At 49.6% G+C, this 26509-nt stretch overlaps 1 protein-coding gene across 4 annotated transcripts; it reads left to right on the top strand.

The window, feature by feature from the left end:
• Positions 1-1609: 1609 nt before the first annotated feature.
• Positions 1610-25023, top strand: GPR156 (G protein-coupled receptor 156). 4 transcript variants are annotated; one of them, XM_079305433.1, is made up of 11 exons: positions 1610-1767; positions 9618-9762; positions 9871-10015; positions 12596-12732; positions 14911-15046; positions 15221-15331; positions 16359-16484; positions 16915-17010; positions 19739-19975; positions 22137-22295; positions 22834-25023. In XM_079305433.1, exons 3-11 carry the CDS (start codon positions 9911-9913, stop codon positions 23986-23988), a joined length of 2262 nt encoding a protein of 753 aa, XP_079161559.1. In that variant the 5' UTR covers positions 1610-1767; positions 9618-9762; positions 9871-9910; the 3' UTR covers positions 23989-25023. The 4 variants fall into 4 exon arrangements, with proteins under 4 accessions (XP_079161559.1, XP_079161560.1, XP_079161558.1 ...); XM_079305434.1 differs by having other exon boundaries at positions 1625-1767; positions 9874-10015; XM_079305432.1 differs by having other exon boundaries at positions 1630-1767; positions 9632-9762.
• Positions 25024-26509: the final 1486 nt, after the last annotated feature.

Here is a 26509-nt window from a genome sequence, read left to right as displayed (position 1 = left end):
TGCTAGCTTTGGGAGGAACCAGAAAAAAGGCACTTCACTCCTGCTTCTATGTGAGCAGTCAGTTTCTCACTCCTCTCCCCTCACTTTGCTGAGGGATGTTTTTACTTATGGTCCTGGCTTTATGGAGCTGGAGACCAGATTGTTAGGTTCAGTCTAAGAACCTGCATTTAAAAGAGAACAGATTTCCAGAGATACTGAAACGGGGACCTTCATTATAGCCACTGTAAGCTGCAGATAATCTGTACCTCTGCAAATTGAAGGGCTGCTTTCAGTGCCAAAATTTAGAATTAATCCATGGTCTCTATCTTTTAATTCACTGGACCTTGGTCTCCCAAGGCATTCCAAGGAGCTTTTTCATTTTACTTTGTACGTGGCAGTAACAAGGCTCCAACCTCCTTCACCTGCTCTGGATGTGACTCAGCCCCACTGAGCTTTCATGGCCCATGAAAAGACTAGACTAGACTAGACTAGAAAACACTTTCTGGAGGGTGGTGTTAGACTCCCTGGGCAAGGTATGTGCCTCTGTTTCACCTCAGAGGAGGCCTCTGTGATATCAGTCAAATCTATTAAAGGGGAGTGGGAGCTGCTGCCAGAACCAGAGACTGCAAGCTGGATGCTTTTACCAGGCTTGGGATGTAACAAGACACTGTTTGTTGCCAGTGGTGCTGTGTGGCACAGCATGACCAACAGTGCTGTGCAAACCCCTGTGCTCCCATTCAGACCACAGCTGCCCCTGGTCATGGCTCTACAGGTCTGGAAATGGGCAGGGTGAAAAATTAGTATTGTTCATGCCAAGGCCTAGCAGAGTTGAGTAAATGAAGTAAACAGAATGGTGTAAAGAGAGAAAACTTGCACAGCCTAACACCTGTCTGCAAAGAGCTCTTTCCAGCAGTACGTGGCACTTCGCTGCAGGCTGGGAGAGAAATTACGGTACTGGAGCAGAGCTTTTGGCTTTCAGAGCTGGGGAAAACTTCCAGTAAAATGAAGTGGATGTCTTGAGGGGAGGGAGCACGAAGTTGATGTGAGCGAGCTGCAGGACTGTGGGAGGCAAGACCGGGAAACGGCCAGCATGGGGATGCTGAGAGTGACGGTGGGTCTGTCCACAAGACACCGAGTGCTGCTCGCACAAGCATACCTATTGCAGTAGTCATGCTGGCTACCACTAGCCATGGGGCAGCACAAGCAGGTCACAGAGCACGAGGTTAGCCACCCTCGCGTTTACTCACCTTCTCGGGCCGGTTTTGCCACAGACGTGGGGCTTTGTGCTGCCTCAGCTGCTAGGAGGACCCAAGCGAGGCGGCCTGTTTTCAGCCGGCGAATCCCGCCGGCAGCAGTGGGACAGGGGCTGGAGATAAGCTCGAGCTGCGGCGACGGGGCCAGGTCAGCCGGGGGGTGCCGCTCTCCCGGCTCCGGGGGTGTTTTGGGAAGAGTTCGATGCTGCCCTTGTCCGGAGGAGGTGCCGGCCTGAAACGGGGTTTAGCTCTGCCAGGACAGCCCCCGCCCCTAGCCTTTTTCCCCGCTGCCGAAAAGTTTTGTCCCGGGTCAGACCGCGAGCGACACCGACGCCTCCCCCCCTGAGGGAGGAGCGCGGCTGCTCGGGCTCCTCCCGCCGCCCGCCTCCGCCGGGCCGGCCGGGGCGCTGAGGGGCGGCCGGTGGTGCTGAGCTCCGCGTCCCACGGCGGCTGCGGGGCTGCTCCTGCCCCGGCCTCGTCACTCCTGCTAGGCTCCTGCAGGTTGATATCCTGAGTACGGGTGCTGTCCCCGCAGGTGGGTCGGGGGCTCCGCCGGGCGCGGTGTGGGGAGAGAGGGGCCGGCAGCCGTGGTCGGGACTGCGAGCGAGATGGCTGAGACGAGGGCTCCCAGGTTACCCCCCAAGTTGCTTTCCTGCCCTGGCGCTGTTCGCTTTGGTGGTTTTGCTCCCCTGCATCTTTCTCCACAGCCTGCGGCGTACCGCGGGTGCAGCCGGCCGGACCCCAGCGCGGCGAGGCCGCGGAATGTGCTGGCAGCCCCCGAACGCTCCTGTCCTGCAGCACGGAGGCGTGCTCTGGGCACGCTTTTGGGGGATGCAGGGCTCCACGTTCGCCCTTCGCTGGCTTGGCTGTTCCCGGAGTGTACCCCTGAGCTCGAAACGGGACGGGCTTCGGCCGGTGCTTCGTAGCTCTCCAGAAAACATTGTCCCGAAGGTTTCAAGCAGCCCTCGGAAGGCGCCTGTGAGAGCGGGAGCCTGCTGGAACCTAGTAATGGGAAAGGGCTGCCTTGCAGGATGCAAAGATGCGATGCTGCAGCGCTAGGTCAGTTTGTGCTAACCAAACTGCTCTTACCTGAGGGAGCCGTGCGCCTTTCGGAGTTCAAAATGGGGAGAAGTTGCAACCCACTCCACAGTGCAGCAACCTGTTGGGTAGAGAGGAAGAGGGAGGGACCCGTGTGCCCTGGATTCACAGTGCTTCTAAGGGGTGAGATTCACCCCCCGGCCCCCTCGCCCCGCCGGAAACACTCCAGGACCCATCTTGTTTGCTTCTCGTTGACAGCCAGAGTTGAGCATGACACAACTCCCAGGGACTTGTTCACCTTTCAGGGAGGGGTGGATCATGGACCCAGACCTGGATTTTCTGCTGCCCCACAGGTGCTCTGCATCCTCAGAGGGGCAGGGAGGAGGCTAAGGGAACCAGATCCTGGGTAGCCGGGAGCTACCAGTGTTGAGTTGCAGCTGGCATTTCTAATGCAGCCTTGGGCAGCTGCCACATCCCCTCACACACCTGGTGCCGGGGCAGTGCATGCTGCGCTCTTGCTGCGGAACTTGTGCTGACACAGTTTAAAAGTAGCACTTTCCACATGGGTTTGTTGTGCCTCCAGTTTCAGAGCTGCCCCCCTCCACCCCTGAGCAAGCCTCATCGCCATCTGCAGTGAGGCAGGCTGGCTGACCTTATAGAAACTTTATTGTGGCCCTGCCCTCGGGGGTCTTCTTTTGCCCAGCAGAGAGACTAGAAGCCTGACCAGGGCAGCACTGTGTGCAATTTGGCAGCCTGTGGTACTCGGGAGGGGAGCCAAAGGGCTGTGGACATCTCTGGCTTCCAGAGCCTTAAGTCAAATCTGTCTCTTAGGGGAAAATATTCCCTGCTGTTCCGTCATCAGGAGTAAAGTGAAAGAGATGTAGTACTCTGTTTTCCTGCCTCTTTAAGGGCCAAATGTGTCACTTGATTTCTAAAATCCTGCCAACTTTTAAAGAAAAAAGTTAATTGGAGAACAAACATGCTGACCTTGTTGGGACTAGAAGCTCTCCCCATGCTTGGGGCTGTGTGGCTTTGCAGCCTGGCCATCCTAGTGCTGTTGGTGAAAACACGGGTGTGCTGGTGAGGGGATGGTGTCTGATTGCATGAAGGAGCAGCTGAAGCTTTCTGCCAGCTCTGGAAAGGGACAACTTTTGAAGGCATTTGCTTAATGTGAAACACAATTTTATGGAAATATTCCTTCTGAGGTCTCTTCCTCTCCTGCATTTGATAGCTTGGCAGCAAACAGCTTCAGTGGGGGTGAGCTTCTGCTTTTATTTAAGTCATACACACCACAACCACAAGGTAGATCTCCCTTGTAAATCAAAATTTTAAGTCATCAGGATTTTTTACCTCGTATTCATGGTGGCTCTCTAAAGATGGTACAGTTAAGACAGAAGAAAATTCCTGGCTACACCTTCCTGTAAGGCTGTTTAGCATGTTCCTGTTTGTTGGGCTGAAGGCAGAGGGTGCTGATGGAAGGAAGGGATGTTGGAGCCTCCATCAGTGGTGCTGAAGGCTGAGCTGTGCCTCAGAGCAGCATATTGGGGCACATGCCGAAAGGAGAAAGTAGAAGTATTTGGTGGGAGTGGCCTGGGAAAAGACAGCTTTCTGAGGCAAATCATGCGTGTGAATGCATGGGAGCAAGTATAAAGGCAACAGAGGCACCAGGAATGGGTGCAGAGCCCTGGGACTTGGTAATGCTGCGCCAGTCACAACGCCTTGAATCAGCGTCCTAGTGGAAAAATATGTGTCACACAGCCACAGTGGAGTCCTGCAGCCTCCTTGTCCTGTGTCAAGGTGCCAGCCTCTCTGGGGCAGGGATGTGGGTGTGACCCATAGGAGGGATTCAGGATTAACCAGCCTGACAGACAAGGGGGCCTTGTGGTTTGTTTGTCTGCAGCAACTACCAGGGCAAATTGTGAAGCAGATGCTTGGGAATATTTGCACACAACCAACATCTCTTCAGCTGTGCCTGGCAATGCGGCAGGCAGGAGCTGTGTTTCTGTGGGCATGGGATATAGTGGCCACGCAGTTTGGCCCTGTAGCTCTGGCTACTTCTGCCTTTTCATGGTGAAGGTGCAGTGCAGCATGAAATTGGCTGTGTGTTTCTGGAGAGGCAGCCCCTGCTATCCCACTTTCTGGTCATCTGCCACATGCCCAGCACATGGGAGGGAGCCTTTCCTGACCCAGGGCTTGGGAACAAGCAAGGAGGTTGTCCCATGGAGACAGAACAACACCTACAGGTGTGGTCTCTCAGTAATAAATTAAATGATTGATGAAGTTGTTACAGAGTAATGGAAACCCAGGATTTTTCCCAAAGTGGTGAAAAGCCTGTGTGTCCTTTCTGTCCATGCACCACAGCTGCTGGGGCGTTATGCACCCCAGCCCCTGGCTGTGGGTAGAGGCTTGTGCATGGAAAGGGCATGGGAGCAGCACTGCTCCTTCTCAGAGCAGTGCTTGGGGTATGTCTCCTGCCTGTTTCTGGGGGAGGCAGCTGTGCCCTCTTTGACCTCAAGTGGTGAGGCTTCTCTCTCACAACAGAGACCCCACTGCTTCTCTCACTGGCTGCAGGAAGTGAGCTTCTACCTGGGGTCACTAAAATTCAGCTGTAAAGACTTTTCTGGCTATTTCCTGCTGTTACTTGGCTCTGTGTGAGGAGCCTGCCAGGCCACCTGCCCAAGCAGGGATGAGCTCAGCACAAGGAGTGGTGGGATCCCGACCCCTGGACTCCCAGCTACTTGGAGGAGGCTTTTCATCCATGTGCTAGACATGAGGGAGGGCTCAGATCTTCGGGTGGCAGTTGTTCCTGCTCCAAGGATTTGATTTACCTCCGCATCAGCTCTCGTCATATTGGCCTCATCTGTGGCATGCTCCCTCTGCCTCTTGGTATTCCCTCCTAATTTTCCTTCCTTTGAGCATCTTCAGTCTATTCTGTCTGTTTTTCACATGCCTATCATTGTATAGCAATTATACAGTTATAGAGTTAAAAGCCTTATCAGCTCCTTAGTGTGAGAAATGTGACACAGCTCCTCAAAGGACTGTGCGGTAGTTCAAAAAAAGTTATGTGGTTTGTTTATTTTGTTTTTTGTTTTTTTCATGGAGGTTTCTTTAATTCAAACTGTAAACCACAGAAAAAAGCCATGTGGGTATTCAACCTGTACTTACAAAGTTAGAAAGTATAGAGGCAGAGCTAAATGTGCCAACTTCAAGCCATCCTCCCTGAGGATGAGACAGCTACACTGGACAGACAAGCAGTAAGATCAACATTCAGAAGTTATTGCCTTCATGATATTGGGACATGCTTTCCAAAATGGTAGGAGGCTTGGAAATCACACCTAGTTTCAGTCAACACAAAATTTCAGGTTTCAGTCACACAGCAAGCTCCCCATGCGTGCAGAGTTAGAAGCATCTTGTCCTGCATCTCCCTCCTTTGTGTACAGCAGGTCCTGCAACTCCTGGTCAGGATAGTTGCTGAGAAGAAGGGTGACAACTTTGTAGCTCCCCAATGTTCTTGGGGATTGAGCCTTTGTAACTCAGGTTTTAAGATGACGTGATAAGCAGGGTTTCTTGGTTTTCTTTCTTTTTCCTTTTGTGTTTGCAAGGGAAAGCATGAAAATGTAGGTGCTGAAGTTTTAAATATAAATTAAAAATCATCTTCAGATATGCTATGTGTTTTAAATCGCAGTTTTTAAGTAGCTTCATCACAGGGGGTGTTGCAGTAAGTCTGGCTTGTGATGTTTTTTGTTCACCTTAGGGGCAGCAATATTGCAGGTTTCTCAGGTGAAACAAGAAGAGCAGAAGGAAAAAGCAAGAGCCTGTCTCAGAAGTGCCAGATATCTGAATTGTAAAATCCCATCCTGCGGTGTTCATATTGCTGGAACAGTTATCTGGATGATTTCCTGCTGTTGGTGTGCAGCATCCTGTCAGCCAAGGCTGCTCCACACCAGCAGAGCTCCATCTCCCACCAGGACTGGTAGCACCAGACCGGAGTCTCCTGTTCCCGTCCAGAGGCAGCAGGAATGGCTCTGCCGTTTGCACATTGCTCCTTCTACCCAGCTGTTTTTCTTTGCCTCTGGCCATACAGCCACCTTCCCAAAAGTTCTTCTGAGCAGATGTTTCTCCAGATGTGCTCCTTGCAGATTTCTCTATCAGAGCTGGTGTGACCAGACAGGATGGCAGAGCTCATGAAGACTGGTAAATTTCTGAATGTGATTGTTCTGTTGTCTATGATTTGACATCTTCGGTTTTCCAACTTTTGATTCACCGAGGAGTGATGTCACCTTTTGGAAGAAGCCTCTCTTTCGACACTACATCAAAATGAACCTGTTGGGGTGAAAAGTTCATTCTGCCTGCTCTGAGTCTATACTTGGTGTGCCAACTTTTCAGTTTCTTTGAAGGGTTTTTTCCTATTTTTTGTTCCAAAAGAAACGTTTTGAAAGGGAAGAAGAAACTTTGACAAGAGTCAAGAGGTGCATTTAGATGACATTAATTGCATCTATTTTGAGGGCTATTTGCATGCTAGTCTGCAGTTACTCAGCATTGTTAGATATTGAATTCAGGGATCGTGGAGTTGTTTTCCAGACTTAGAGATTCTATGATTCTGTATCTATCCCTGGAAGTGTTCAGCAAACATGTAGATGTGATGCTTAAGGACATGATTTAGTGGAGGGGTTGGTAGTTCTGGGTTAATTGTTGGACTTAATGATCTAAGAGCTCTTTTCCAACCTAAATGATCTTATACTAAGTATTCCTGGGTCTCAATAGATCTAAGGAAACAGGTTTTCCAGGCCTGGAGATTAACCATTGAGATGACCACAAATTGCTTTTATACAAATATTGGTTTTAACAGCCAATGCTTCCCTTTTATCTTAGAAGATGGTGGTGCCAATATTTTTCACGTGGTCCAGTCACTTGTTTCCTATCGACTTTTTGCTTTTTGGATTATGTCCACATGCAAGCTGATGCTCCTCTCTGGCCAAATACTCTTCACCATGTCCCAGACAGCTGGCAGGTACAAGGCCACAGAGACGAAGAGCAGCAAGGGGAAAGCAAAGCAAGCAGAGCTGTTGAAGTCATTCCAACCCAATTCTGTGATTCTGGAGTGGAATTGATCTATCAGAATTGTTGGCATTTTGGTCTTAAAAACACCCCTAAAAACCCAAACACCACATCTCTGTTCTCAACAGACCCTTACATTTAAGGATGTGGGGTTTTACCTGTGTTGCTATCGTGACAATGATTGCCAGGCCTCCCTCTGAAGGTCAGTGACCCCCCCAAAGTGCTGGTCCCTTTTGAATCCTCTCCAGGCTACAGAGAAGCATTCCTGCCAGCTCTCACAAGAGGCAGGAGCTGGACTGAAAATGCCTGTTGCCTTTCAGCAATAGCTGCACTGGTGCTTGCTTTGTTGCATACTAATGAACACTAATTGGCCTCGGCTTGTTATCAACATTGTGTGGGAGCTGTTTGCAGAATGCAGGGGTGGGGGCTGGGAAGACCCCCGAGGGGTTTCTGCCCTCCTCCAAGGGGTGGCCTCCCTGGTGGATAAAGGCTGAACTAGAGCTCCTGGTAACATCTCCATTTACGAGCCACAGGAAGACTGTGCCTACTGGCCTCATGCCAGCCTTGGTAGTGGTCCACCTGCCAGATGTGTTCCCCCTCTGACATGGCAGAAGGTTGCAAGGAATTACAGGGGTTTTTGTCTTTAAACCCACCTGAGGGCGTGGGGAGGAGCTGAGCCCCTTGGAGGCTGTGTGATGCTCACCTTCAGATTTTCTTAGCATCAAAAGTTCAGTGTCCCTTTCCTACCCCCATCCCCACCCAGTCCCTCTATCCTGTCCATTGGTCTCTGAATTGTTCAGCTGGAGCCTGTCTCCTCCTTGCCACTTCCAGCACTTCCAGCATTGTAGCAATCCTAGCATTCACTGCAGCAGCTAGATATCTTCTGCAGCTATGGATCTTTTCCAGTCACTCAGCCTGAGCTATGGGGGGCATGAAAACTCCCAGAGGATGATCTGGCTGGAGAGGGGCAACACCACCATGGTTTGCTACAAGCTAGAGAGGAGGAAGCTTGATGGAGCTGGGTAGCTTCAGCACTCTTGAAAACCATATCCTTACACACCATGTGTATAAAATCTTCAGTCTGGCTGATGTGTGATACTGTGGTTGTAGAGCACAGCAAGCTGATCTCACACTGGGGGAAGTTTTGGCAGGGGCAGATCAGTTCCTGAACCTACAGTACACAAAGGCTTCTGCCAGCAGGAGAGCTGGGGTTGTTGCTTCAGAGGTGGGTCTAATAATTTTGGACAAGTAGCCCACTCACGGTGATGTGCTTGCCCTGGGACTTATAAGCAACTACTCTAAAGCTAAAAAATCAGTCTACACTCAAGCTGAGAACAACATCTGTAGCTTTTCTGGCATTTGAACCCCAATTATGCCTTGTGACAAGCATCAGGTTTCAGACCAGGTCCTGGTGACCATGCTTATTTTTAATTTACTCTTTCTTTGCTTGCACAGTGATAGGAGTTTATCCAAAGAAAGGACTTGGAAGGAGAGAGCATCAAAGTGTCAGTCAGGAGTAGTGACAGGGAAGGATGGAGCATCAGCCAGGCACGGGGGATGTTCAGCTAGGGAGCAGCCCCAAGGATCATGATAGGAATAATTTTTTTCCTCCCACCTGTTGTTAGGAGCAAATAGAGAGCGAGATATTGTGCCTCCTCCCCAGCTGCTAACAGCAGGAAATTTGCTTATGGTTGTGCACTGGGAGCTAATTAAACCTGGTGACAATGGTAATTGAGTAAGGATGCTTGAGGATAAGTATGACCTCATGTCTAAAGTGATAATGAGACCTATTAAAATCCACACCAAAAAGAGAAATGAAAGGGGGAACAGAGGCAAAGGTGGTGCAAAGGGAGCAGGAGCAGGCAGGGATAGTACCTGGCAGCCAGAGCACTGAGAGGGATGGGGAGCACAGATGTGTCAGGCTTTTAAATCTTAATAAAGAGCCAGCTCTTCAGGTAGCCAGGCTGCACCCCGGGCCAAGTCAGCCAAGGCTCGCCCAGACCTGGGTGTAGGTCCTGTTAAGCACTGGCAACACTTGTTGCTGTTGTTGTTTTCACTCGCTGGTTCTTTGGTGGAAAAAATGGATGTTCCATGAAACCAGCAGTCACTGCCAGCACAAGGATGGTACTTGCAAAATGACCCTGAAATTGTTCCAGTGCAGGAAAATGCATTGGCGAAGGAAAGTTGCAGTGGGTTCAGGGTGCCATGCTCCTTCTTGTACCAGCAGAGCACCTCATTTGAGCTCCCAGCTGGGATTTAGGGGCTGGGGGCCACTGTCATCCTCCACAGGTGTTGTTTTGCAGGGTGGTGTAGCACCGTGCTCCGTGGAAGCCCAGGTCCTGAGCTGACTCTCCTCACTGCAGAGGACACCTTGAGGGACACTACCAGGGGTCATTCCCTATCCTGGCTCTGGTTGTGCATCACATCACTTTGGGTAAGCTCAGCCCTGGGTTATCCTCAGACCCTTCCCTGCTGACAGGGGGGATGTGGTGTGTGCCAAAAGTTTCTTCTCGCTGGAGAAAGCCAATGCTCATCCTTCCAGCAGGGCAAAGGTATGGCTAGATGACGGCTGAGGATGTGCTATGGAGCCGGGATTCAACTGCTCTGAGCTCTGTGATGGCAGCTCCAGTTTTGGCAGCCAGGAGCAGCAGCAGCAGGTGCTGCAGGAGCTCTGCACTGTGACAGTGGTATGTATGGATGCAATGGAATGTATGGATGCAGGACGGTGCTCGGGGCATGAGGTTTGCTCTGCAGAAGTAGATTTGGGGGAGGGATAAAGAGGGGGTTGCAGCTGCCATGCAATCCCAGTCCAGCTGAAGGGAGCACATTGTCACCTGGTTGGCCTCCAAGACACACCCAGCAGTTATCCAGAAGAGGAGAAAGCATCCATGACAGCTAAGTCATGTCAAGCAGCCCTCCATGTGGCAGCCAGCTGCTCAGGATTGGCCTGAGATGACCCCATCTGCCCTTGATTTTTCCTGACCCCTAAAACTTGAAAGTGCTTTTCAAATATGAATAGAGCATGATTTCATTAAATTCATCATATATAATAAATGGTACCTTCCTCCCTTCATCAGTAAGGTGGTAGAAATGACACTGGGAAGCACTCAACTGCAGCTGGCACCATGTGAGGCTGCTGGATGGAGCCATAAGGCTTGGCCCACTGGGCTCTCCATCATGTCCTGTACAACTGTGGCCTTTACTTAAGAGACTGTAAGCTGCTTGGCTGTTCTGGCTCTGGCAGCTGGCTTACAATTAATAGTCCCACTGCCAGGACCAGGATTTACTCCTCTCAGCAGCTAACAAAGTGCTCCATCAACTTCAAGTAGCATCAACATCCAGGGAAATAGTCATGTGGAAAGGTGTGTGGGAGAGAAAAGGTGGAGATCATAGGGATATTTCTAATTGCTGGGTGGTTGCTGGGAATAGGGTGCAGTAATACTTTTGACAGCCGGAGGTGAAAAGATTTTGTTGGTGGGTACATCTGGGAGTGAAGTGCAGAAGCCCCAGAATTCTGAGTTTGCCCTGCTCACCTCAGTGGCAAAAGCCAGGTATTACCCTTGGGCTCAAGCAGGCAGGACATAGATATAGAATGGCATTACAGCCTTGTACCAGTCCTGTCAGCTCCAGGCAGGGGGCAGGATGGGCCCGATCTGTGCAGAATGATGGGTTTTTTACACAGAGAGCCCTGATGGAAGCAAGGGACTGACCTGGCTGGTCATCTCACCATCTGGTGTGATCTTCATTTTCCAGAGTGGCTAAAGAACTCCCCAGGGAATAGCAAGAGGGAAGAGGAAGTGGGAAGCAGTTTTCAGGAGGTAGATGAGTATTCCCCCAGGGATCCCTCCATGCTGCTGCAAAGCGAGGCTGAGATATGCATGGACCTGTATCCCAGCAGCAGCTCTCAGCTGGATGTCTCTCCCAGGCAGGGGTTTGCCTTTCCCAGTTACCCTGTGACCAGCATGGCACCAGCATGTGAGCTGCCAGGAGCCTGCAGATCAACTGTGCTCATGTGACACGTGTTTGTTTCAAGAATTATGTGGTGGCTTTAATTCTGCAAGCTGTGTGTTGTTCTTGCTCTGCCAGAGGAGATGAAGCCTGGCTGGGGAAGAGGGATGTGACACATTGGCTCTAAACTAATGCCTTTCTTCTGCCTGAAGATTTATTTCTAGCAAGGTTGGAAGCAGAAACAGCTCATACCTTGAAGTAAAAATTGGGAGTTTGGGGCAGTGCCAAAGATACTAGTGTCTTTGCTAGTGCGAAGACTACTAGCAAAAGTAGTCTTCTGCAATAGAAATTGGATGCAGGAATACCTGAGAAAGGACTCTGCACCCAAGAAGTTAATGAGGAGGTGTGTGATCCCAGCTCAAACCCCCCTTAAAGGGGATGTGCCAGCACTTTTATAAAAGTGATGTTTTCTTTATGGAAAAAAAGAAGTTGGTAACCCACACATGCACACACTGTTAAAAATGCTGGAGAATTTTAGATCAGCAGCGGAAGTAGGTTTCTTATTTTGTGTAGGATCATTTTATCCATTTTATGTTAATAAGGAGATAGCAGAGAATATTTTTAAATGGAGATTTAAACCCATAAGGTATATAGGGAGAGGTGCCTCCATCATACCTGCCAGTTCTGAGCTGATGTCTACCTGGGACCAAGTTAATTTCCAGGCAGTGGGGAGATGGGTGGATTCCAGCTTGTTGTGTCACCACCTCTGAAGAACACTGTCACACTCCCTTTGCTGTGCTCCTGCACTGACTGGCAGCTCTGTTGCTGGCTCCCAGTTACGTCTGCCAGCTGGTCAGTTGTCTGCTGCAGAGAGTGGTAGGGGTGGGAGCCAAGAAGCATTTTAAAGAAGTGTGAATACCAATTGGAACACCATGGGGCCTTTCTCCAAAGATTTCTTTCCAGAAGACAGAGGGGAACCAGTGTAATTTTTCCCATGTCCCAGAGGCCAACTGCCTGAGGTTTATGAATCACTTGTGCAGTTTCATTATGGGTTTGGCTAGCTGGCCATAAGAAGAAGCCTCTTGGACTGCCATGTCCTCCTGAGCACTCAGCAAGTGACAGAGCAGACATCCTATCCATATACATCTCAGTGGCCCTATCTGCAGGACTTGGTCTGGTGCTGGAGTGTCTTCTTACTGGGAGCTGTGGTTTGTGACTGACCAGGATAACTGTGGGAGTGATCATGCTGGAGTAGGGACCTCCTTTGCTAAGAGCCCCAGCAATGTCCTCATCTTCATTATCCCGTTTGCTTCCTGCAGACGTCTTTTGACCACAGTATGAAGAGTTCCCCATCCTTCTCTGCTGGTCTCCTGGGAGTTGTGTGGACATTCCTGACTGGAGGAGTCCTGTTAGCACTCTTCTTTCTCATCTTCATAATTCGCTTCAGGAAAAACAGGTAAGGGCATCCCTTTTCTCATGGGAAATGTCCCCTGAGCTGGAGTAGCAGAGTCAGGCTCCTTCAGGACCAAGCTCTGATCTGATGATCAGCTGATGATCAGGAGGGTGTAAGCTGAAGGAGCAGCATAGGGGAAGCAAGGGTAATGCCAGGGATGTTGCAACTTTTTCCATCACACAGAGTTTTGATCACTGGTGTAGACAGTCCTGTTTGGACTGCTCCTTTCCTCCTCAAGGCAGGGAGCTGTAGACAGGATGAAAGGAAATGGCCACAGTAAATGCATCAGGGAAAGTTCAGGTTGGGCATCAGGAATAAATTTTTCACTAAAAAGTTTGTCAAGCGTTGGAACAGGCTGCCCAGGGAAGTGCTGGAGTAACCATCTCTGGAAGTGTTCAGACTGGATGTGGCACTTAGTGCTGTGGTTTAGTTCTCATGGTAACAGTTGGTCGAAGGTTGCACTTGATGGTCTTGGAGGTCTTTTCCAATCTTAATGATTCTATGACTCTATGGATGCCCTCTGGCACAGACAGTGATGCATGATCTCATCATGCATCATCAGGAGTGGGCAAAAAGAGAGCTCATTTCTGCTTTACGTGCTTGAAAGCATTGCTCTGAGCAGCACAGCTCCATAGCAAGGCCATCATACTCCCCACAGTGCATCATGTCCTTCCTGCTGTTGGGCCACTCATACTTTGAAGATACTGATAACCCTTTTTGTTCTTGATGGTTACTCATATTGGTGGGAGCATGATGTCCATCAGTGAGAGAAGCTGGTGGTGAAGTGTAGACTTTTTTTTGGTGCTGTTCAGTCTGCACAGAGGAGATAAAAAGTCCTGCTCCCCTGAAGGCAGCATAAATCCAGAAGAAGGCTTGGCAGTTCCTCTTAGATCAACCTGTCTCAGCTAGTGCTGAGCCATCCTCAGCAATTCTGGATGTCTTTGCTGCCTCTTTGCCACCTTTTCCTCAGTGTCATCGGTTCCTCAGTGTCTCAACTGCTTCCTCATCCAGGGATACATCCCTCTTGCAGACTTCGTCTGGCAAAGCCTTTGCTCTCCATGTGCCGTTGTTTGGCACAGAGGTGTACATTTGAGTGCATCTTGGACTGATGTTGTTTGACTTCTCTTGTGGCTTTAAGGAATTTAATATTCATGACAACCAATGTGCAATCAGGAGGGTTATAAGGGTTTGTGTTGAGAGCCCTGTGCCTGCTGTGCTGCAGCAGCTGCATGACCTGCATCCCAAATACATCCCAGTCCGAAGCACTTCATTTACTGAGTGGTATTGTGTTCCGTGGCCACTTGAATTGATATTCTCAGAATGTACTGTAATGAATGTTGTTATTTATTTGCTCTGCACTAAATAAATACTGGTCAACCTCCTGAACCTGGGAGGGCAGAGGAAACCTTTCTCAGCTGCAGCTGAGAGCATAAGCTGGTGAACATCTTTCTCCAAGGTCTAAGACATGGTGAGGAAGGCAGGAAGGGAGAGAGGTTGAGCCCCAGGCTTTGTGACTACAAGACAGCAAGCCAGGAAGGAGCTCAAGGAGAGAGAAAAGTAATGACTTGGTCGCAGGTCAAAGGGGCAGAGCTATTGGGGGGATGGCCGGAGGTACAGTTTTCACTGGATGGCCTTGCTGGGCAAGGGTGGCAGGTCATGAGAGATCAGTGGGTTGATTCTCCCCTCCCTGAATACAGTTACAGGATTATGAGTGATGAGGTGAAATTACAGAGGGGAGACTGTAACCTGAACATTGCTGGCAGCTTCCTGAAGTTGAGACTGTGCTGATTGTGAAGGTATCTTCTCAGAGGAGGGAGCAGTGGGAAGGGCGTGTTCCTGGGAGCACATGTAGCTCTTGTACCCAAAGCTTACTGCTGGAGACTGTCACCCTGGGCTGTGTTGGTGTGGTTTTCCACCTCTGCCCCTCTGCAGCAGAAGTGTTGGCATAGGGCTGAATGAATACTTGGAGGATTGTGAAGCACTCCAGCAAGAAAGGGGAGAGAATGGGACCATGGAGTAATGGCTGAACTTTTGGAGCAGCAGTGAACAGCACAGGCTGGGGGTGGACAGTGTGTCAGCATCCCTTGTGACCGCCATCATCCCTGTAAGGGCCCTCACCCCTGTGCTGCCAGTCATGATATTCAGTAACTGTCACAAAATTCCCTGCTTTGTTTCCTGGAGGATTGTGAAGATGTCCAGCCCCAATCTCAACATTGTGACGCTGCTGGGCAGTAGCTTAACTTACACAAGTGCTTACCTCTTTGGGATTCAGGAGCAGAGCTTGCCATCTGGAGACTCAATGGAGAAGCTTATTCAGGTGAGCATTTTGATGAAGATCTGTTCTGCAGCTATAAAACTTACCCACAGCCTCATCAGATGTGGTTTGCAAAACAGCAAAGGCCATTCAGACAGAAAATGTCTGGTTGCCCTTTGTGTATGTGAAAGCCACAGCCCAGCTGTAGCTTTCCCCCTCTCTCTGACCCCCTGGCAGGTGAGGCTGTGCCTGCTATGTGTGGGAACTTCCCTGGTGTTTGGCCCTGTCCTGGGGAAGAGCTGGAGGCTTTACAAGGTGTTCACTCAGCGAGTGCCAGACAAGCGTGTGGTGAGTACCCAGCATCTTAGGTGGGACGGGAGGGTGGCAGACTTTCCATGGAGGTCAAACACCAGCAAGTCCCAACACAATGTGGAATAGCAGATAAAACTGGCACAGACAGGGATGGATGCCACAATCACAGGTCTAGTTTCACACTTGGCTGGGCATGGGCCCTTCATTTATTCCTGCAGAGTGAGGCAGGAGCTTTTCTACTCTACAGGTAAGTGGGTGCCCTGCAAGACTGCCTCTTCCCCAGTGGAGTCCCAGCCCCATCACTGAGCAATGTTTTCATTTTACATTGGCCACACACCTTCATTACACTACACACCAGTGTTTGTGTTCAGGTTCAGGTTCAGGCTGGTTGTTTTTGTGGGATGAAAATAAACCAAGTGTCCTCAAAAGCATGCTATGTGAGGCCATCCCCAGATGGATTCAATCTGTTCTTGAAGGCAGGAAGGGTGTGCTGGGTATTCCTCTACAGTACTTAAGGATGAGTATTCAGCAACTGGGTGGGAAATGGGAGATTCATGCACAAAAGTGTGCACTTACAACTTTCAGTGGTCACTTTCCAGCAGTGAAAAAAGTAGGTCTCAGATGAAAGATGGGACAAGAGGTTTGCAAGGGAACTGGGTACCAGCAAGGGCTCCTGTTTCACAGGGATCTGTGTTAAACTTGCAAAATGATGGTCCTACCAGGTGTTTTTCTCTGCCCTTTATGTCTCCTCTGGTGATACAGTCATAAGGGATGATAGTATTGTTTTGGAAGAACTGTTTTCTGTCAAAGCATTTACCTGCTATCCACACCACCAGGCAGGGCTTATACCTAACTTCAAGCCTGATTAAGTCTCCAAGAATTTGGGAGTTGAAGACAGGGATCTTGTGACCAACTCAAATGTAGGTGCTAGACACCTCTCTGTGTGAAGTAGTAGGATGGACGTGTCACTTGAAAGAAACAACAGAAAGGGACCCAAGGGGGATGGAGGTTATTGGTGTCCATTTGTTCCCCGTAGTAACTGTTACTTCTTGCGTGTTTGCAGATTATCAAAGACCTGCAGTTGCTGGCGATGGTGGCAGCATTGTTGCTGGCTGACACTGTCTTGCTCTTGACATGGGTGTTCTCTGATCCAGTCCAGTGCTTCCGAAGTCTCAGCGTCTCACTGAGGGTAAAAGGATGAGGAGGGGTGGTGCAGGTTTTTGCTGTGTCCTGTCTGAGCTCTGTGAACAGAGTTGATGGATGGCCAGGCATTTGGAGGTGGTCTTTGATAAACAGAGAGAAAAACGAGGCAGAAAACCTTCTGGGCACTCTGAATTTGGTTTATGTCTGGTCTATTACAGAGGTGAGAGTCTACTGCAAAATTTCCAGGTCTGTGCAGATCACGTGCATGACACAGGAGAGATTCTAGGTGTCTGCTTTAGAGAAGCACTAGTTTAACTAGCCCTGTTGGCAGCAGAATGCCAAAATATTCTCATTTTTAGCCTCTGCACTTGGTAGCACCAGCTTTGACCTCTCCTTTCAGAAATTTACAGAGACCAGATGCATCTTTCCATCTGCCAGGCTGCAGCCTTCACTTCTGCCTTTCCTTTGCCTTGTAGGCAACAGAGAAAGGCATGACATGCTCCGTGAGCCGGGTCCAGTCCTGTGCATCGCTCTATTCCGATCTTTGGCTTGTTCTCATTTTAGGGTTTAAGGTATGTAACCTCTTGACTGCTTCTTGCATTTTATCTCACCTCCTCCCTTTCTTTCAGCCTGAACTGTTTCACAGCATTTGTCATTTCACTACTACATGCCCATTGCAGATCCCAGCTACTCCTTTTCATTCTCTTTCCAGCCCTTCCCGTCTTGGGAACTGTGAGAGCCCTGCTAGCTGCTTTCTCCTTGCCTCACCATCTCCTTTATGTGCACATACAGTCTCTCTAGATCTCTCTCAGGAACCCCCTGAGCTTCATCCATCCCACTTCCTGAAACTGACATCTTGTTCTTTATATCACACTCCTTCCCTAAAGGCTCCAGTGAATGGCCACTGCCAAGATGCACCAGGTGGGCTCTGCCCCTGAATCCTGTGACTTCAAACTAAGGACGTGTTGATGACAAGTGCTTGGTTCCCCCTTTACAGGATGCTTATCAGGTTAATTATACTTCTGAGGTGCACTTTCACTGGTCAATCTCTGTACATGGCCAGTCTTTTTCCAGCAGTATTAGTTAAGACTGATGTAACTATGTCAGTATAATTATCACTGTAATTACCTGCGGTCTCATGTGTATCTGGTATGACAGAGGCTGGACACATTTCAGAAAGCTGATGTTGATGAAGTTTGTGATTTCACAACCTTTTTTTGGGAATGGCTTAATCTTGGTGCAGTACAGGCACTTCCTTTGTGGTTGCCTGTAATGTAATACTCACTGACCATCTACCCAGAATAATAGTAGACAGAGCAGAAAGGGACCTCACAAGATAGAAAAGTCCTTCTACACTTAATTTCAAGGATTCTAATCTGGACTGTCCTTAAAAGTCCTTTGGTGTTAGGTAATATAGGCATTACCTGGGCTTTCAGTGCTGTGTCTCCACCTCTGATTTTTGTCTGCAATTTGTGTTGGGGTTTAGAGAGGTAATGTCTCTGCCTACAACCCTTACGAAATCCTTTTGGAAATAAAACATCCCCATTATCAGTTCCAGGTAATCTTTTTAATGTTAAATTGAATCTGGCCCTGTTCCTTCCTACTTACTGGCGGTCATGGAGTACTTCCTTGGTGGTTTCTCTGGAGTTAGTCTGGATTTACACTAACGTGAGAGTAGGCTTTATCTCTGTGTACATAGCACTCCTTAGCATCCACAGCACTAATGTGCTCAGCCCTTTGGGAAGACAGTGTACTATCATGGTTTTACTGGCACAGAGCAGTGAATAGAAACAACTTGCCAAGGACATGCCTGGAATTAGGAGCAAAGTCCTCTGCTGAAGTTCAAAACAAACAAGCAAACAAACAGGCCTCTTATTCCTGTGCTTATTGAATGTCCTAGTTTATGAGATGGCAGTGCTGTTTTCTGTCCCACATAGATGTATGAATTTAAATGGGGCTTTGGTGCTTTTTTTCCTGCTCAGGGATTAGGGGTTGACTTGCCTTCAGGCTGTTTGGAGGTGCCTCATGGTGGACGTGGTTGTGATCCAGTACAGTTTCTGCAAAGCAGGGTCAGGCGCCAGCCTTGTTCCCAGCAAGGCAGGTTTCACTCTTAGAACATCACCCTGAGACTTTATGCTGCTCTGAAGTTGGGAGTCACACCAGAGATCTGCACATGAACCTCTCTTGCTTGTGTCCCTCCAGACCTTAACCCCAGCAGTGGCCATCACAGTCATCAACCAGCCACAGCACAAAGGGGTTCAGAAGGCTCTAAAAAATACCTGCCTCAAGTCACAAATCATTTCTTGATGCCCAAATAATGACTCTTAATAAAAGGCTGACACTTACCGGGTAGCACAGGATTAATGTAGGTCATATTCCGTGTATTCCAGGTCTTGCAGGAGCTGGGACTTTGTTTGATGGTATTTCCAAATGATCCTAAAGGCAGACCATGCTCAGCTCTATGAAAGCAGGCAAAAAATACTTGGTGTTTCCTGCTAGTGTCACTAGAGAAGGAGAGGCTTAAATTGCTGGGTAGTTCTATCCTGAGCACCCTGGAAAAATAAAAATATGTGCATGAGACCATTGAGGAGCAGGGTGGTGAGACAGCCTTCTCTGAACCAACTGCTCTGCTCAAGGGGAGGGAGAGCTTCTGTGTACAGACCACTTCTGTAGTGCCCTTCCCTGCTGCTGGAGTCAGGAAACAGCAAAGGGAAGGGAAAATAATTGTACCTGGTAGTTTCCTGAATTATTGCTATTTAAAGAAGCACCAAGTACATCCTCTTCCCTCCAGTCTAAACCTCCATTTCTCCTTGCCTTCTTTGTTGAATTCCTTCTGGAATTCTTTCCTGCTCCTTCAGAGGTATGCTGTTGGGCCTTTATGACACCCACTGCTGCATCCGTGCAGGGACCACTGCCTCCTGTCTGTTTGCCTTTTCTTCTCCTGCTCCATGCTGCCCAAGGGGCAGCTTTCACAATTTCTCCTAGCCATCCCCTGCTCTGTGGCAGCACCTGCTGACCTCTGACTCCTGACTCTTCATGCCATTTGGTTGGGGCCCCCTGTGCCCACCAGTGCCCTCACTCCTGCCCTGTGTACCCAGCCCCACTCCTGACTTTCAGCACCATGCTGGGCATTTGCCGCAGCATCACCACCATATGTTCAAGGCCTGCATTATAGATCAAAGAGCATTAATTACAATTGCACTGAGTGTATCTGAGCTCACGAGGCTTGGTGCAAGGTGGGGGTTGACACCATCAGGCTGTAATTTTTCATACTCTCAAAATATTTTTTTCTGCTTCCAGAGTATCCTCCTGCTATATGGGACCTACTTGGCTGGTCTGACCAACAATGTCAGCTCCTCACCGGTCAACCAGTCCTTGACACTCATCGTCGGGGTCAGCCTTGTTTTCCTGGCTGCTGGCACCACCTGCTTAATTCACCGTTTCTTCCATACTTGGCACAATTTGCTGTTTGGTTTTACCTCTGGAGGCATCTTTGTGTGCACAACCACGATCAACTGTTTCATCTTTTTCCCACAGGTATGCTGCCACCTCTGTCCTGTCACTTGGCTGGTCATGGGCACATTTTATCAACAGCAGCTGTGGGCATCATTGCACTAATTTTCCTGCTTTTTTTCCCCAAATGTTTGGACTCACCTGCACAGTTCATTTTCCAAGCCCTACCCCACCCCATCCTGGTGGTTCTGCTTCTCCGATCAAGTTCCCCAAGTCTCAAAGAATCACAGAATTGTTTGTATTGGAAGGGATCTAAAGATCATCTAGTTTCAACACTCTTGCTGTGCTCAGGAAAGCTCCCACCAGACCAGGTTGTTCAAAGTGCCATTCAGCCTGACTTTAAACATTTCCAGGATTTGGCCCTCTGCAACTTCCTTGGGCAAGCCTGTTCCAGGGACTTGCCACTCTCAAAGTGAAGAATGTCTTCCTTATATCTAATCTAAACCTACCCTCTTTCAGTTTAAAGACATTCTCCTTTGTCCTATCACCGTGTCTTTGTAAAATGTCCATCTCCAGCTTTCTTGTCCCTTGTCCCCTTTGTGTCCTGGAAAGGCTCCTAGGAGTGCAGCACTGCTGCTCAGAAATACTCCTGCAGGAATGTGCCACAAGTGACAGCCATGCACACAGCACATATGATGCAAGGCAGCCACTGGCCTCCTCCTCCTCCTGCTCCATGTAGGTGATGGGATCTGTTCCCTTCTGCAGTTGTCCTTTCCTCATACCTCACATGCCCACTTGCACCAGGGGCTTCTGCCACTGGCAGGGATGGAGCCAATGCAGACGATCCAGATGGCCCAGCCACTCTCAGAGACTTCTTTGCTGCTGCTGATCCCCAGGGGAGGCTGTCCTCCTCTGCACTTTTGGAGAAGGAAGCTGGGCCTTGCCACAAGTGAGGAGGTGTTTAAAGGAAGCCTTTTGTGGTGTTGAGGTGAGGCACTTCTGCTTCCTGTATCCTCCAGGAGCAGCCTGGTGTGCCTGGCCACCATATTAGTGGGAATAATGCTCCCATTGTTAGAGGGAGAGGAAACAGTTATTTACTCAGTTGAATGTTTGTAGGGATGTTTGGGCTCAAGGACATGAGGTGAGAAAGGGAGGAAGAGGTGAAGCTCATGAAAGCATATCTGTGCAAGGGAGGGCTCAGGGGATCTCAGCATTGTATGTAAATGTCGATGGGGGTGGAATGGGGAAAGGGGAGCAAGGTTCAGTGGTATCCATTGACAGGACAGTGGACAATGGGCACAAACTGAAACATAGGAAATTGTATTTAAACATAAGGAAATGTAAGGAGTTTTTTCTGTGAAAGTTGTAAAGCACTGTAGCAGAATCTCTGGAGAGATTGTGGAGTCTCCATCTTTAGAGATACTCAAGACCCAGTTGAACACAGTCATGAACAGGCTGCTCCATCTGACATTGCATGAGCAGGACAGTTGGGATGATTTCCAGATGTCCCCTCCTGCCCCAGGTGAGGCAGTGTAACTGCAGAGACCCAAGCCCTTAGATGAGCAGCCTTTGGGAGCAAGGATACAAACCTCCTCTGGGGAGCACCAGGCCTGCTGGTGATGCTCTGCCAAGCACCAGGTCTCTTGGACTGAGGGTGGAGAAGCTGATGAGCTGTACTTGCACTCTCTGTGTATCATTTTTTCTGTGGGAGCCTGGGGCCCTTGAACATTTTATTTAACTTGGATCTTTAAATTTATTACCTTGTTTTTCCTAATGGGGTTGCTTTTCTATGATTCATCTGAGATCAATAAACAGCTGGAGTTGGACTGCACAAGGCTTCCAGGCAGACATTAGATGAGAAAACAGATACTAGACATTGCTGATTTTCAGCTTGTCACCAGTGATTCAGGGATAAGGGGGTATGCATGACACTGTCTGTCATGGAATCAGGGAGTGGGGAGAAGCGGAAGGGGGCTTTTTCAGTGTGCTCAGCAGTCTCAGTGCAGCCAGGCACTGACCTTCTCCTGCATAAAAGCTGGAGCCAGGAACAAGGTAGGGCTTAGATGGGTGGGAAGCTCCAAGTGACATTGCAGCTCCTCGCCCAGCTGGCTGTCTCTGCTCCCTCCGTCACACCCTGCCTTTGTCTCTCCCTCTCCGTCCCTTTGTGTCCTTCGTGCTTGAACTGTGTCTGCCTCCTGCTGTGTTGGCTTGGGCTCTGTGGATAACACCCTCTCCTACTCCCCAGCTCAAGCAGTGGAAAGCCTTTGAAGAAGAAAGCCACACCATGAGCCATATGGCAAAATATTTCACCAGCCCAAGCAGGAGCTGCCGCTCTGTGTACAGCGAAGAGCAGCTCTACCAGCTCATAGGAGAGAAAAACTCTATGAAACAGCTGCTCACTGAGGTACTGGGCTCTGCTAGCCCCCCTCCTTCAGCTTCTCCCCTTCCCTTTTGTGGGCTGAAGGCTTTGCCGGGTGGGAAGCCCTTTGTCCACACTGGTGATCCCTCACCAGCCTCTCCCTTCCTGAGGGGAAGAGCTGCTTTATTTTGTCACACTCCAAAGCACCACAATTTAGGCATAATTTGGAGGGCTTAAAAAAGTCTGTAGGGAAGAGTGCAAGATAGTCTCGTTTCCACAGCCTTGTCAAACATGGTTAATTTAGAGGGGAGATGCTGTGTCTCAGATAAGCCTCCAGCCTCCTGCTCCCTCACCTGCACTCCATGGGAACACCCCAGTCTGAAGAGCTGCCTGCCCAGTGTGCCACTTCACACACACACGTTTGGGGGGCTTCAGGGGAGGCTGAGGTCACACATGCTGGCACTATGGCTCTTGTCATGCAGAGAGAGGTGATTTGTTTTCTGGCAGTGTGTGCTTCCAAATCGGCAGTGTTTTCCTCCTCTCTGCACACCCCACACTTGACCGACTTATTTGTTTGACACAGAAAAATGCCGTGATCGAAAGCCTGCAGGAGCAAGTGAGCAGTGCCAAGGAGAAGCTGATGAGGCTGATGTCTGCGGAGAGCAGCTGTGACCCCCATGTGCTGCCAACAGCTCCCTGTACCTGGAGCTCAGGGCAGCCTGGAGATGCACCAGGGGACTGCTGCCCCCCAGATCCAGAGAGGTGGCTGCACCCCTGCTTGCTGGGTACGTCACCTCTTGGCAACAATGCCCAGGCCCTCCAGAAACATGCAACCCGGGAGCCTGTTAGCTCCCAGGTGCTGCTTTTTCATACAGGGGACAACATTGAATGTGGCCTGAAAGAGGTCCAACAGTGTGGGACACCTGCAGTGCAAGGGCAGCAGCCAGATCAGGATAGCTCAGCAGGTGTAGCCTGGGAGTCGTCCCCCAAAGTCAGCTATGTAAACAGCAATAAGCTGTGGGAAATATTGCAGGAGTTAAGCCTGGATGGCAAAAACTACAGTCCAGTCTTATCTGCAGGACCCCCATTTGGCAACCAAGGCACCTCAGGCGAGCAGGGAGAAACATGGGTGGGCCAGGAGGGCTATCCAAGCATTCACACACACTACCTGGCAAGGCATCATCTGAGGATCACATTGCCCCCTGCCTCTACATGCTTTCCTGGACACGTATCATCTCATGCCAGCTGCAGGGTGAAGGAGGTTGGCAGCTGGGGTTGTGAGGAGTCAGCTCATAACTCCCTGAGAATGGGAGGGGAGATGGCTGGCAGAGGGCTCCTTCACCCTCCAGCACCATCCCCTCCAGCCATCCCAAGGCAGGCCAGCCTCCAGCCAGAGGGATGGCTAGGATGGCCCGAGTCCCAGGGTGCTTCATCGTGCATCCCACAGGAGCAGTGGCGGTGGGAAGGCACCCTGAGGGGACCTGCTGAGCCCTCCCTGCACTCACTGTACTATTACCCAGACTCTGACTCCAGCAGCAGCAGCTCTGAGGAGATGTTTCATGGCTGCCACCGACCCTGCTGCAAGGTTTGCTTCCAGAGCCCACGTGGCTCCCTGGACAGCAGCAGCACGGACATGGACACAGAGCCCATGAACTGTGAGGATCACCAGACAGAGCACCACAGCAGGCCCCAGCCTGTGGTGAATTTCAAAGACGATCTGAAACCCACTTTTGTGTGACTAGGAGCACCTCTGCCTCAAAGCAAGTGCCCTCCCATCCCCGCAACACTGCATGTTTTCAGCAACGCTAAAAGCACACATCCTTCTAGGGAATGTGCCTTTTCCCATACAGATTTGCAGTGTCAGCCCCAGCCTGGTCAGCTGTTACTGCAGCCTGGGTTTGGCTGAGAAGGGGGTTGGCAGCACTCAGGGAGGTGGTGGTGGCTTTGTCCTGGCTACTCTGGGCAGGTGCCTGTGTCCCGCAGGTAGCTGGCAGTTCTGTCCATCCTGGTGCCAGTAGTGGAGGAACAGGGGCTGAGTGTCTGTGAGAGCCCAAACTTATCTCCTCAGAGAATTTTCCCTGTGAGACGTGCATGATTCGCACTGGCAGGGAGCAGTATCCTGCCTCAGAAACAACTGCTGCTTCTTACACACTGCTTCATATGGACCAACAGAGGACTACTCCTGAGGCTGCCCAAGCAGAGCATCCTACTGGCATCACCCCCAGCTTAGGATGGGAGATGGACACCAGAAGCAGTTGCAGCCTTCCACTTACCTGGGGTGGGCTGCTTCCAGGCAAAGCAAGGACTTTGGAATGGGGTGTTCGCCACAAACTTTTGGGGTTTTTGTAGCCTCTGAATGAGAAAATGGAGTCCAAATGTGGTGTCCATGGAGGTGTCTTTGAATTTTGTGTTTTTCAGGTGCATTGTTGTAGGTGAGACTCAGGTCAGTGCTGAAGGGAAGGACAACCTAGCCATTGTAAAGGATATCTGAAAAGGGGTTTCTTCTTTTACCTTCATTTCTGGGTCTTGTGCCCTTCTGTCTTTGTATGGATGATGTAGTCTGGAATAAGGTTTGTTTAAATTAATATGCTCTGTTTAATTTTTATCTTAGAACACCAAGAACAGTAAACCCAGTGTGTGTGCCTTTCTGGGGGTATTTATCATGGCATTTGAGCTTATCATTGCTTCCAAAGGAGTTCAGGATGCTGAGACCTGATGCCCAGTGCAATATACACCTTCTGGAGAAAGGGTTTAATAAAAGAGCAGGTGTCAGAGGAATCCCGGACCTGGTTTTGAACAAAGCATATTAGTACTGCCCTCTCCACTACCTTTTATGATGGTGAAATCCCTCACTTCTCTCACCCTTCACTGATGTTACCTTTTTCCCCAGTTTACATACAAGCTTGCTTGTAGAGCAAATCACCAAATTCAGTAATCTTGTGAGGAACAATATTCCCACAGTCCCTGTTTGCTTTTAAAATGGAAACACTCCAGACAGAGTGTAATCTTTTTTTTTTTTTTTTTTTTTTTTGGTCATTACTTTTTGCTAATAGAAATCGTTCTGTTTCAATTTTTGTTTTACCTGTCTGAGCACTTACATCTCTGGCCTGGGAGAAACCCACTGACTGGGAGGGTCCCTTGCTTGTGCAGGGCAAACCTGGGAGCCCAGCTGCTCCCTATAGTGGGACTCAAGATCTCTGTCCCCATCACCTGCCAGCCGCCTGCAGTTCTGCAGTGCTCGCAGCAGGTGTTGCTGCTGCCGCCACACTGGTTGTGCTGGCAAACACCAACTACATCCCATGGCATCTCCACTCTGGGACAAGAGGGGAGACAAGCACGTTCTAGGGACCCTATTAAATATGGGTCAAAACCTCTCCCCACCCCCAAGCGTGTTTAGAATAACACTTTGCTCTGGGGCTGGGAAATACTGCAGCACAATCTAAGGAAATGATCAACCATGAGCCCACCTGGAAGTGGCTGATATAAAAATTAACTTTAAATCCACTAGTGAATGCAGAAAAACCATCCAGAGGACTTTGAACCTAGGATTTGTTTGGAAACTCACTGCTGGAATTTGAGGTCGTTGATTTTCTGTGCGGTGACCAGCAGCCACCACCTGAAAACTGCATAGCCTGTGGATGCACATACTAAGAAGGCCAAGAGCATTGTGTTTTGTGTCATAATGCCCAGCAGCACCAGGGCAGTAATCATCCCCCTATATTCAGCACTGTGAGGTAACACCTCAAATCTTGTGTTCAGTTTTGGGCTCTTTCCTTGCTGATGGCTGTTTAGGGAAGGGTCACGTCACAGCCAGGATGAGATCTATCTCCATGCCTTCTTGGTGAGCCTTGGCAAGAGGCAGGAAGGCAAGGAAGCCTTGAGGGTCTTGTGCCACAGCCACCTGCCATGACTCAGTCTGCCTCTGTTACCCATCAGCTTACCACTGCTTAGGAAATAACAAAATTGATCTTAATTGTGATTCAGCTGCCTGGTTAAAAAAACCCAAGAAAATAAAAGCCAAAAATATGAAAAGAGCTTTGTTAGCTATGGCAGAGAGGGATTATGACAGGCTCTATGGTATGGGGGTCCTGACCATTGGTGTGGAAGTTTCCCCACTGCCTCGTGCTGGCATTAGCAGCTGGAATCTCTGGGAACCTCTTGCTCTGATCTTTGATACCGGGTGCAGTTATGAGAAATAATGAGTATTTGAAAGTACTGCAAGAGAGAGAACCTTCTTGTGTTCTTTGCCTAGAGTAACC

This window comes from Erithacus rubecula (genome assembly GCF_903797595.1).
Source record: "Erithacus rubecula genome assembly, chromosome: 1".
Taxonomy (NCBI): Eukaryota; Metazoa; Chordata; class Aves; order Passeriformes; family Muscicapidae; genus Erithacus; species Erithacus rubecula.
Note: the sequence above shows the minus strand (reverse complement) of the source record. Positions and strands in the feature narration are given on the sequence as shown.